The sequence below is a fragment of the Dendropsophus ebraccatus genome, chromosome 1, assembly GCF_027789765.1.
Source record: "Dendropsophus ebraccatus isolate aDenEbr1 chromosome 1, aDenEbr1.pat, whole genome shotgun sequence".
NCBI classification, from domain to species: Eukaryota; Metazoa; Chordata; class Amphibia; order Anura; family Hylidae; genus Dendropsophus; species Dendropsophus ebraccatus.
In genome coordinates, this window is record NC_091454.1 from 10,019,745 (window position 1) to 10,033,167 (window position 13,423).

At 43.2% G+C, this 13,423-nt stretch overlaps 1 protein-coding gene across 1 annotated transcript; it reads right to left on the bottom strand.

The window, feature by feature from the left end:
• Positions 1-558: 558 nt before the first annotated feature.
• On the bottom strand, positions 559-10,870 carry LOC138773111 (E3 ubiquitin/ISG15 ligase TRIM25-like). The gene is made up of 3 exons (XM_069954094.1): positions 9,556-10,870; positions 3,723-3,860; positions 559-659 (listed from the first exon to the last, which is right to left on the bottom strand). Exons 1-3 carry the CDS (start codon positions 10,868-10,870, stop codon positions 559-561), a joined length of 1,554 nt encoding a protein of 517 aa, XP_069810195.1.
• Positions 10,871-13,423: the final 2,553 nt, after the last annotated feature.

Below are 13,423 nucleotides of genomic sequence, written 5' to 3' on the forward strand. Positions count from 1 at the left end.
ACCTGGGGATCTCCTGTATATAATGATATATGTACAGCTGGTATAACCTGGGTATATACTGTATATAATTATATATGTACAGCTGCTATAACCTGGGGATCTCCTGTATATAATTATATATTATGGCTGGTATAACCTGGGTATATACTGTATATAATTATATATGTACAACTGGTATAACCTGGGGATCTCCTGTATATAATGATATATGTACAGCTGGTATAACCTGGGTATATACTGTATATAATTATATATGTACAGCTGCTGTAACCTGGGGATCTCCTGTATATAATTATATATTATGGCTGGTATAACCTGGGTAAATACTGTATATAATTATATATATACAGCTGGTATAACCTGGGGATCTCCTGTATATAAGTATATATATACAGCTGGTATAACCTGGGGATCTCCTGTATATAATGATATATGTACAGCTGGTATAACCTGGGGATCTCCTGTATACAGAGATACACTCCCAATAATACTGATTCCTTTGTAGATGTACATGTTGTTACTCTTCTCCTTCTATCTTGCAGATAGTTTTTGTCTTTTTCATGTTCCTCTTCGTCTTCTCCAGATTTGTTTGCATCTTTTAGTCTCGGAAGCTTTTGATGCTCGGTTATCATCACGTTTCCCTATCAAATAATCCCAAACTGTTTTCAACAAAACAAAACCAGAATCTCATCATAAAAGAATGGAGATAAAGCGTGTGGAGATGATATCGGCAGGATAAGAAGCACTTACTGCCCTCGCTGGTGGTTTCTTTCAAATCAGAAAGTTATATAGATTTGTAATTTACTTCTATTTTAAAATCTCTAGTCTTCCAATACTTATCAGCTGATGCATGTCCTGCAGGATGTGGTGTAGTCTTTCCAGTCTGACACAGTGCTCTCTGCTGCCACCTCTGTCCATGTCAGGAACTGTCCAGATCAGGAGAGGTTTTCTATGGGGATTTGCTGCTGCTCTGGACAGTTCCTGACATGGACAGAGGTGGCAGCAGAGAGCACTGTGTCAGACTGGAGAGAATACATCACTTCCTGTTCCTTTGCTTCCTCGGTCACCATATTTGCCAGCTTTGTCTCCTCTCTCTTCCCGCTGGCGGTGGATTGTGTTCACATCCGTCCCTCCATCCCTCCTGGGCCCCTGTTCCGCCCGCACTGCACTTTCTTGAGCACCTATAAAGCAGCCTGCTCCTCGGCCGTTCTTATAAGTCACCAAACCATCTTCTGTCTTTCTTCTCCTGCTATTAGCTGCAGGGGATATATCTCTCCTGCCCCATGTCTTACCGCCATACAGAGAAACTCTGATTAACATGCACTGTGCGTCCGGCTCTCCTTTATCTCTATCTCTCTGTGTGAAACAAACTCACCTTTATTCTTGACTTATTCCTTTCAGAATCTCTCGGCCTGATGGATCTCAGAGACACACGGCTCCACTGCCTTACCCCCCCCCCCCCCCTTATAGCGGTTTTATATCTCTAGACCTGAGAACAGGCAGGACTGTGACTCACATGTAGCACTGGAGACAATCCCTTTAAGCCTTTGGAGATAGTGAACGAGAAGTCGGAGACCTACATATTGGTCAAGAGTGAATAACTACTAATTGACATCAGTTTAACTCTTTCTATAATGACCACACAGTTCTCTCTATGATTGTAGAGATGAGTGCAGGGAGGGGATAGAGAGGACTGTGCAGCTGTAACTGTATGACCGCACAGTTCTTTATATGATCACAGAGATAAGTGCAGGGAGAGAATAGGGAGGACTGTGCAGCTGTAACTGTACAACCAGTTCTCTCTATGACATAGAGATGAGTGCAGGGAGGGGATAGAGAGGACTGTGCAGCTGTAACCGTATGACCACACAGTTCTCTCTATGATCATAGAGATGAGTGCAGGGAGGGGATAGAGAGGACTGTGCAGCTGTAACTGTATAACCACACAGTTCTTTATATGATCACAGAGATGAGTGCAGGGAGAGGATAGAGAGGACTGTGCAGCTGTAACTGTATAACCAGTTCCCTCTATGATCATAGAGATGAGTGCAGGGAGGGGATAGAGAGGACTGTGCGGCTGTAACTGTATGAACACACAGTTCTCTCTATGATCATAAAGATGAGTGCAGTGAGGGGATAGAGATGTCTGTGCGGCTGTAACTGTATGACCACACAGTTCTTTATATGATCATAGAGATGAGTACAGGGAGGGGATAGAGAGGACTGTGCAGATGTAACCATATGACCACACAGTTCTTTATATGATCATAGAGATGAGTACAGGGAGGGGATAGAGATGACTGTGCAGCTGTAACTGTACAACCAGTTCTCTCTATGACATAGAGATGAGTGCAGGGAGGGGATAGAGAGGACTGTGCAGCTGTAACTGTACAACCAGTTTTCTCTATGACATAGAGATGAGTGCAGGGAGGGGATAGAGAGGACTGTGCAGCTGTAACTGTATAACCACACAGTTCTTTATAGGATCACAGAGATGAGTGCAGGGAGGGGATAGACAGGACTGTGCAGCTGTAACTGTATGACCGCACAGTTCTTTATATGATCATAGAGATGAGAGCAGGGAGGGGATAGAGAGGACTGTGCTGCTGTAACCGTATAACCACACAGTTCTTTATATGATCATAGAGATGAGTGCAGGGAGGGGATAGAGAGGACTGTGCAGCTGTAACCGTATAACCACACAGTTCTTTATATGATCATAGAGATGAGTGCAGGGAGGGGATAGAGAGGACTGTGCAGCTGTAACTGTATGACCACACAGTTCTCTCCCCTCAAGCCAGATTAAAAACCATAAATACGTTAATGAAGTTATATTATAACTGCACTATAGAGGTAAGTCAGAGATGGAGTGCCCCTTTAAATCCGTGTAGTATAGTATCTAGTATACTTCTTGTACAGAGACTGTGACATGAGGTGAATTGAGAGAATAAGTGTTTGCAGCGAGTTCCCCGCTCACCCTCCACGTCCTCCCGCATCCCGGCGGACGTTCCAGCCCCGCGTCTCTTCTATGAAGACCCTTGTCAGACATCATCTCCCATAGCTCCTCCGCCACCGCGCACTCCACGCCGGGAGCCGCGCCATCAATTCAATACATCCTTGTTTTCAATAATAGAATGCTATTTGTGTTAGCGGTTTGATGAATGGTTCTTGACACCGAGATCCCAACGTCTCCCGGGGTGGGGGTGGGGGGGTATGGCGGTATAAGTAATCGCGCCGGAGACAATCCAATCTCATTCCCTCTGATATATCAATTTCTTATTGTTTGTCTCCAGCCTTGAACTTGTGTTTTCTTCTGATCCTTGATACTTCGTGGCTGAAAGAAGATTATTAGTTATTTCTCCGCCATCTGTCGGAATGTGACACCGGACAATGGGGGGCGTGGCTGCGGTGTTATGGAGCCGAGCGCAGGCAATCCAATAGCGGAATGGTTCATTATATGAGTATAATGTCACCGGGGAGCTCGGTGACACATAACACGAGGCGCGAGATGACTGTTATTGAGGTGGAAAATCATTCCATTATTTCTTCTAATAGGCGGTTGTAGTGTAATATACACCTCGCCTGCTGCCGGAAGGTTTGTTTACTCTTCCGCTATAAGGAGGTTTTATATAATACGCCTTAAAGGGGGGTTCTGTAAAAAAAAAAAATATATAAATATGGTGGTGGAGTGAGCTAAAAATAGAAAATAAAAGCATACTCACCTCCCCCCAGTTCCCTTCCGCTCCCCATCAGCTGCTGTTCTTCTCCTTTGAGCCTCATCCTGTTTTGGTGCAGGACCTGCGGGCTCGGCCAATCACTGGTCAAAATGGGACCCTGCTGCAGAGCCCACAGGTCCTGTACTGAAACAGGATGAAGAAAAAAGATTGAGGCTCAAAGGAGAAGAACAGCAGCTGAGGGGGAGTGGAAGGGGACTGGGGGGGCAGGTGAGTATGCTGTTATTTTCTATTTTTACTGAAACAGGATGAAGAAAGAAGATTGGAGGACTGGAAGAAGAACAGAAGCTGAGGGGAAGCGGAAGGGGATGGGGGGCAGGTGAGTATAATTTTATTTTCTATTTTTACTGAAACAGGATGAAGAAAGAAGATTGGAGGACTAGAAGGAGAACAGCGGCAGCTAAGAGGGAACAGAAGGGGGGCAGGGGTAGGTGAGTATGCTTTTATTTTTGTATTTTTACTGAAACGGGATAAAGAAATAAGATTAGAGGACTGGAAGGAGAAGAAGCTGAGAGGGAGCTGTGGGAGATCAGGGGTGGGTAAGTATGATTTTTTTTAACCATTTACAGGAATTGAAGTTTTTTTTTTTTTTTTTTAAACAAGCCAGAAGGCCCGATCAGCTTGTTTATCGGCTGATCACTGGGTCTATTACCCAATAATCGCCCTGTGTAACTTTAGACTATAGTCAGCACAGCCTGTCATATGATCTTGGTGGGGAGAAGCATTGGGTGGGACTATTGCTGTCTAGTTATGGCTTAACCCTCCCCCCCTCATAGACAACAGAAAAACATTCATATGTATGGGGCGGTTGGGAGAGATAAAAACCTAATGAAGGTTTTAATTATAATGGGAATCATGTTCACAATGCTGGATGTGCAGAACGATTGACAAAATCAAGTCCCTGTTGACCTATAGTGGGGTCCTTGGGGTTCCATCATGGTGTCCGTCCTTTAAACAGGATGAAAAGTACTGCCTGGTCAATTTTCAAAGATGATAGGCAGCGATACATAGAGTTGTAAGGCAGCAGGGACGCCTATCTTTGAAAGGTGTCCCTGCTTCTGTCATTTATGTCATATCCTACTCTGATGAGAGTGATGGGCATGTATACTACTTATAGAACAGTTCACCAGCAGTTCGGAGGGATGTTCTTGCTCAATGCTCCGGGGTGGAATTTGGTTGTTCTGTCCTACGTGGTAGGTTTGGGGCAGGATCAGGTGGTTCATGCTGGATGACACAGTTATTGCATCAGACAATAAAATCTTGAATATACAGAATGTTATACAAGCAAATTCATTACTCCAGCTACGTCAATTGTACAGAGACTTCCTGATGGCAAACAGCCAGAAATTTGGGCAAGTTGCCAGACTCCTGCATCGGCACGTAGTTCTACAGTACTTTTTTTTTATTTTTACTTTCTCAGTTGTAAATGAAGTTGTATTTGCTTTTATCCACTTTTGCGTCATGAAGTACCCCAAGACCCATGCCAGTGTCACCCCAACACCCCCCATAGGAAAGCCGGATCTCTGCTCTACTGATACATTGTACCAAACTATCACCACAGCCAGAAATATGTCCACTACAGATGTTATTAGCTCACAGAGTATTGTCTAGGCTGCGAGTGTCATTCATGGCAGCATACATGGAGACCCCCTTTAAGACACCTGCACATAATGGACACCTATTTAGGACTCTTAAAGGGGTACTCTGGCAGATTTTTTTTTTAATCAACTGGTGTCAGTCTAAATTATTTCTCTTTTAAATATGCAAGTCTTCCAGTACTTATCAGCTGCTGTATGTCCTTATCAGAGGTGTATTCTTTCCAGTCTGACACAGTGCTCTCTGCTGCCACCTCTGTCCAGAGCAGGAGAGGTTTTCTATGGGGATTTGCTGCTGCTCTGGACAGTTCCTGACATTGACAGAGGTGGCAGCAGACAGCACTGTGTCAGACTGGAAAGAATACACAACTTTCTGCAGGACATACAGAAGCTGATAGGTACTGGAAGACTGGAGATATTTAAATAGAAGTTATTACAAATCTATATAACTTTCTGATTTGAAATGAAAAATTTTAATGGAGTACCCCTTTAAGTAGCTCGGTTTATAGGCAGCAATGTAGAAGCCAAAAACGGGACATTTAAAGGGGTTATCCATCGATACAAAAAACATGGCCATGTTTTGTAGGGCTGGATAACCCCTTTAAACCATTCCCCCAAGACCACCAGCAATGGACATGACTATCATATGAATCGCCATCCCTGGGGCAGAGTTCACATAAATCTTACCCAAAGGCGCTTTCAGGGTTCTTTTAAAATTTTGGAAAATTTTGGAAAATTTTTAAAAATATATTTAAAATAATAGTAAAGGCAAAATTTGGAAAACAATCACAATTTCAGATTCATAGGGAATTAGCTGGTGGACAACCAATGGGCCCGGTTCAATAGAAATTCTAACTGGAAACCATCCCTCGATTCCAATCACCTGCAGAGAGGAAATTTTAGAAAAAATTTGCCATTTTGTTTGGAATATTCCAATAAGGGTGACCACCATTTGTCTGGGATTAAGGGTCTGGCTTTTGGATTATCCAAATGACAATGGGGCAGATTTATCAAACATGGTGTACAGTGAGGCTGGCCCAGTTGCCCCTAGCAACCAATCAGATTCCACCTTTCATTTTCCAAAGTGCCTGTGAGGAATGAAAGGTGGAATCTGATTGGTTGTTAGGGGCAACTGAGCCAGTGTCACTTTACACCATGTTTGATAATTCTCCCCCCCATAGTTTATACCAATATACCAATATATATATATTTTTTTGGAAGAGGGGGCATTATACATAGGTCACCGCCTTCTTATATATCAAGGTGAAAGGTCAGGACCGATTAACCCAATGGACATTAGATTTACATTGACATATCTATTTTACCAGCTGAGAATGAGAAGCCGTTTCTATGGAAAACCAATAATTCTCTTGACTTATCCGGCCAAACACGCTTGCCAACCACAGAGCGATAAATACCATGTAGTACCGTCCGGAGTCTCCGAGAGTAACGTCAATAATTCAATAAGTGCGAATGCCAGGAAAACGTGATCCACACAGAGCAGGAAACCCTCAGACCTAGTATATAGGAGCAGTATTATAGTAGTTATATTCCTGTATATAGGAGCAGTATTATAGTAGTTATATTCCTGTATATAGGAGCAGTATTATAGTAGTTATATTCCTGTATATAGGAGCAGTATTATAGTAGTTATATTCTTGTATATAGGAGCAGTATTATAGTAGTTATATTCCTGTATATAGGAGCAGTATTATAGTAGTTATATTCCTGTATATAGGAGCAGTATTATAGTAGTTATATTCCTGTATATAGGAGCAGTATTATAGTAGTTATATTCCTGTATATAGGAGCAGTATTATAGTAGTTATATTCCTGTATATAGGAGCAGTATTATAGTAGTTATATTCCTGTATATAGGAGCAGTATTATAGTAGTTATATTCCTGTATATAGGAGCAGAATTATAGTAGTTATATTCCTGTATATAGGAGCAGTATTATTGTAGTTATATTCCTGTATATAGGAGCAGTATTATTGTAGTTATATTCCTGTATATAGGAGCAGTATTATAGTAGTTATATTCTTGTATATAGGAGCAGTATTATAGTAGTTATATTCCTGTATATGGAGCAGTATTATAGTAGTTATATTCTTGTATATAAGGGCAGTATTATAGTAGTTATGCGGTTCAGGGAAGAAAAAGAGTGCTGCACCTCACACCTATGGCTGATACTAGTGCCCCTAGGCTAAATAAAAAACACATCAGAATTTTGTGTATGAATTGATCAAGCCATACTGCCCCATGTACCTTGTGCAGGTATCTGATACACATGGGTCCCTACACTAAGTCCACACCGTGCCAGTCAGTGGCCACCAACCCCGCAGGCGTGCACAGCCAGGGAACGGGGGCCATGGGACGGCCCTGCGGCCCCCATGTCACAGGACCAGACCCAAAAACACCACACCAGAACCCGGCCAGCACCGCCGGCGGAGAAGGTCGCCCCCAAACAGCACAAGTCTGGATGAGGTATTGCACTCACCATAGCTGCTACAGACAGAATGGGAAAAAACAGGAGGGATTAAAACTATAGTAGTTATATTCCTGTATATAGGGGCAGTATTATAGTAGTTATATTCCTGTATATAGGAGCAGTATTATAGTAGTTATATTCCTATATATAGGAGCAGTATTATAGTAGTTATATTCCTGTATATAGGAGCAGTATTATAGTAGTTATATTCCTATATATAGGAGCAGTATTATAGTAGTTATATTCTTGTATATAGGGGGCAGTATTATAGTAGTTATATTCTTGTATATAGGAGCAGTATTATAGTAGTTATATTCCTATATATAGAAGCAGTATTATAGTAGTTATATTCTTGTATATAGAAGCAGTATTATAGTAGTTATATTCTTGTATATAGGAGCAGTATTATAGTAGTTATATTCCTATATATAGAAGCAGTATTATAGTAGTTATATTCTTGTATATAGGAGCAGTATTATAGTAGTTATATTCTTGTATATAGGAGCAGTATTATAGTAGTTATATTCCTATATATAGAAGCAGTATTATAGTAGTTATATTCTTGTATATAGAAGCAGTATTATAGTAGTTATATTCTCATACATACAATTCTCCTCTCTCCTGATGGGGCGAAAATTCAGAATGAAAAAGCAATATTTGTTTTTCTTCAAATATTATTTTATTACGTATTGCACTCGTCACCAACAATAAGCGGAATTTCCCTCTTATGTGTATAGGCTTTGCATGTAGTGATAAGACAAAAGGAATGACACTTGAAGAGACATTCTACAACACGGACATTTCCAGCATTTCACTGGTTACATTATGTTTGTTCATCTTGGCTCGTAGAGAAGTAATCGTGACCCACAGACCCTTCTTATAGCTACCATCTGAGGTTTGAACGTGTACACAATAAATCCCTATACACTGAAACCGGACCTTAAAGGGATTGTCAGGAATGTGGAATTCTGAGTAGCTCAATATACTGTACATAAATAGTCCTATATAAGACCTGCGCTACTGGTCAGTGAATGGAAACAAAGCTGATGACATCAAGAAGCCGAAAACTTTATACTGCTAGAACACAAATGAGCAAAAATCTGTTTCCTGTGCTGATAGTTTGTTACAATGTATCAGCGCAGGTAGTATATATCATCATGGCATCTGGATCTCATTCAGGATCTCAAAGCTGGTAACAAAGGTATATGAAGCCAAAGGTGTGTGTGTATATATATATATATATATTTTTTTTTTTTTTTGGAGATACAATATCAATCTTTCATTGTGTAATACATAGCTATATAATATAATGCCAAGACTATCAGATCTGAAGATAAATGCATGAACACACTCCAAGGTAACATAAGGGTAGTCATTGAAGGGTTTATCTGCATTGGAAAACCTGTTAATAGAGTTAATACAAGAGGGTGCACCCATGCCAGGCCTTTATCTATTACCCATAGCATTGATCAAGACATCTCTGACCTTGGAGGACCAGACACATCCATACTGTATAAACTATACAGACCACAGTGTAATACCGCTATTCACCTGCGGTGGTACTGTAGAGAAAGTGAACAATTGAGTTCAATTCACCACAGACGATCGATGATGATTTCTAACAGTAGGATGCCTTCATCATCATTGGACCCTTCTAAGAAAAAACGGAACAGCCCCTTTAAGCTTCTCCTTTAAGTCACTATTTTGACAGTACCGTTACATACACATAATATACCATGAAGGGGCTCGGTGAAGGTGGCGGTGAAGGTGTATAAGTGTCTGATGGGGTCACACAGCTCATAGAAGGACAGTAGTCCGGCCTCATAATCCAGATATATCCTGACTCTATGGCTAGAGATGGCACGGGGTAACTGGATGACTTTATCATTGTGCCGCACGGCATGCCTAGTATTACCCCGATAACCGTGTAGCCCCCAGGACTTGTTGTTGCTTCCTACGATGGACTTAGTGCCGCCCCTTCCTATACTGGGATAACACATCCCCACCATCCATACACATGACCTGCTGACGTCCACGTCCCAGTAATGTCGCCCTGAGGAGAAACTCTTCCTACTTAAGACCTGATAATGCATAAACCTCTCGAAGCCATATGGCCGGTTCTGGTCGGTAAATGTCCTGGTGGCGCTCATCAGGTCAGATGGGATGTAGATCTCGTTGGAGGCCGTTCTTACATCCAATAACATGATCGCTTTCTCCAGCGGATACACAGTCCCATTTTTGGAGACTAAAAAGGGCAAAAGCTCCTCGTGAAAAGTCCCGGTAATCACAGGTAAGTTTACATCCGGTCCTCCCTTGTACTCATCATCCATCTCCTCCCCGGGATCACACAAGTTACACGTATCCGGTTCCTGTAAGACGTTGACCGGGTTATTGGAGGTACACAGCTCCTCAAGGTGTCTCATCTTACGGGACAGCTCGTTCTTTTTCGTCTCCAGGTTTTGCATCTTGGGAGCCAGTTTCTGCAGAGCGTTCCTTAGCTTCTCCTTCTTCTTCTCGGAAGCCTCCACCAGGTTCTCCACCCGATGCCCCCTATGTTCTCCGACCAAACTGCAGGACATGCAGACGCAGGTGTCGTCCTCAGTACAGAAATACTCCAGGATCTTCTTATGGATGGGGCACTTACGGGTATCCAGGGAATCGCTGGGCTCCGATAAGACGTGTTCCGCTGAATCGCTGTGAACTCTTAGGTGCGTATCACATAGAGAGGTCTCGCAGTGCAGACAGGACTTTACAGCAAGTACGGGAGAGTCCACACAGTGAGTGCACAAGATCTTGGTGGCTTCTTTACATGGTTCACTATGCAGGAAGCCCCTCACGATCTTGCACAGAGTCACGTTCTTCTTCAGTACAGGCCGCTCCCGAAACTTGTCCCGGCACTCAGGACAGGAGTAGGCTCCATCCTGGGCATCCATCATCTGATCGATACAGACGTGGCAAAAGTTGTGTCCGCATCTCAGGGTCACCGGGTCGGTGAAAACGTTCAGACAGATGGAGCAGTCCAAATCGTCTCTCAGATCAGCGAACGCCATGGCCCGAGAGAAGTTTGCGAGAGTCTAAAGTTTTCTTTTTCTCTCTCTCTCTCTTCCTCCTGGTTAAATATCTGTGGGAAGAATCAACTTACGTAAACTGTGGCCGGAGAGCAAGTTTAAGACTCGAGAAACAAGGGGTGGGACGCTGTGACGGAGGTATTCCTGGCAGGGCTGGCCTCTGCTTAATATGTGCGTCACACCATGTTGTCAAAGAGTAAGAGCCCTTGTTCCTACAGAGAGCAAGCATGCCGCCCTCCCCCCCCCCCTCCCCCGTAATGAGATTTCCTGAGAAAACCATATTTACAGCCTGCAGCCCCGAGCAGACGTACCACTAACATAGTTAGCGGCTCCTCCCGGCTCCTTAGGCCAAAGAGGGTTGTAAGCAGCGAAGCCCATAAATGTTACAGGATGAAAACATCTCCAGTTTTTTTTCTTATATATATATAATAAAACGGCTATATGTTCTTCCTAACGGGATTGTACACTAGCAGCCGATGTCTCCCTTGGGTCTTGGAGTCTGAGCTGACATACATATGTATAGGAATGAAGCTCCGGGGTGTGACACCACTTTGTCAGTGATTCCGTATCATGTTCTACTGGTATAGATTGAATTTCTGTACAGAGAGAAGTGAGCAGAGGAAGTTATTTACTCTAGGGTGTGAGGGAGTCCTATGGACCTGGACCCTTATACCGCTTGAACATTGTTAGAGAAAGAGAGAGAGAATAAAAACATAAAAAATAAAGTATATGTATGTGTGCATATCTATCTATACATAAAATCTCAAAATTAATGAACTGCGTTCTCTGCGACATCTATTACTGCCCCACCGATTGGTTTATTGTATGTAACAACTAGGATGTACCTCTAAATAACCCAAGAAACACCATAAATATCATATAGATGTGGCTACTACCTATGTGCACATAAGCTAATCTCGAGAACCTCCTGGTTTCACATGACTGTTAAAGCCCCAACCATGACCCAAGCCCCACTATAGCCCATCCCCAACTATGACCTAAGCCCCCTATAGCCCATCCCAAACCATGATCTAAGCCCCCCTATAGCCCATCCCCAACCATGATCTAAGACCCCCTATAGCCCATCCCCAACCAGGACTTTTGCCCCACTATAGCCCATCCCCTAACCATGACGTAAGCCCCCCTATATCCCATCCTCAACTAGGATCTAAGCCCTCCTATAGCCCATCCCCAACCATGACTATTGCCCCATTATAGCCCGTTCCCTAACCATGATGTAAGCCCCCCCTATAGCCCATCCCCGCACCTTGACCTAAGCCCCCTATAGCCCATCCCCAACCATGACCTAAGCCCCCCTATAGCCCATCCCCAAATATGATCTAAGCCCCCTATAGCCCATCCCCAACCATGATCTAAGCCCCCCTATAGACTATCCCCAACCATTATCTTAGCCCCCTATAGCCCATCCCCAACCATGATCTAAGCCCCTCTATAGCCCATCCCCAACCATGATCTAAGCCCCCTATAGCTCATCCCCCCAACCTTGACCTAAGCCCCCCTATAGCCCATCCCCAACCATGATCTAAGCCCCCCTATAGCCCATCCCCAACCATGACCTAAGCCCCCCTATAGCCCATCCCCAATCATGATCTAAGCCCCCCTATAACCCACCCACAACCATGATATAAGCCCCCATAGCCCATCCTCCCAACCATGACCTAAGTCCCCCTATGGTCTATCCCCCAATGCCCCAACCATGACCTAACATGCTCCGGTTCACCACTGGTGCCCCAAGTCATCCTCTGCCAAGTTCTTTAATATTCTACCCAGCGGGGCATTTTTAAAATGTGACATGAAAGCCTCTGGAATTTCAATTTGATTATTTTTGAAGACACATGATATTAATAGGGACACATTTTTTAATAAACAAACCCACCTGTCTTGCTTGAAGGATAATAGAGGTTAATAAAATCTGCGCTGAGAGCTGAGGTTGCAAGATAACTCCAGCCGTACGCGGGAGCTTTCATACGTCTCGTGCTTGCTCCAGCGCTTCCCTACCCCATGCTGGGTTCAAAAATGGAAATTTAATTAAAATGAATAATTAAAGGCGCAGTATAATTGCCGTCCTGTTCTACATGATGGTCTCGGCTCAACGCCTCGTAGATTGAAGAGTGAGCTTTTTTTGTGTGTGTGTGTAAAGAAAGGCTCTTAGTCTACCACTTATCCTATTATGGCAGAATGATGGTGACCCAACGCTCAATAATCCGCTTGAACGCCCTTAGTCACCCCCTTGGGCACGGGTCTTTGGAATTCCCATTGGTTCCATAAATATTCTACAAACAACCCTGTTGGGTCGCCTTAAGGATTGGCATGAATTCATCCACCACTCTCTTTTTGGTATAAGAAGACATGGACGCAAGTAGTGTTGAAAATGCTTGAGTTCTCTTTACGCAAGTCGTATTTTTCAATGCTTGAGTGTTCAATGAACCCTATTGAAATCAATGGAAGACTTGAGCATTTAACCAGGTGTCGCCTGGTTCACCTTCGAGTAACCTGTTGCATTTTTTTCATTCT

What these genes read in the sequence shown, in the direction of transcription:
- LOC138773111 (XM_069954094.1), bottom strand. Translation starts at nt 10,870, where the DNA reads ATGGCGTTCGCTGATCTGAGAGACGATTTGGACTGCTCCATCTGTCTG. An exon ending in CTTCACCGAGCCCCTTCATG is followed by an intron (nt 3,861 to 9,555) that starts GTATATTATGTG and finishes ATCCTGTTTCAG; the next exon opens with TACAGGACCTGTGGGCTCTG. An exon ending in CGGAAGGGAACTGGGGGGAG is followed by an intron (nt 660 to 3,722) that starts GTGAGTATGCTT and finishes TGTTGAAAACAG; the next exon opens with TTTGGGATTATTTGATAGGG.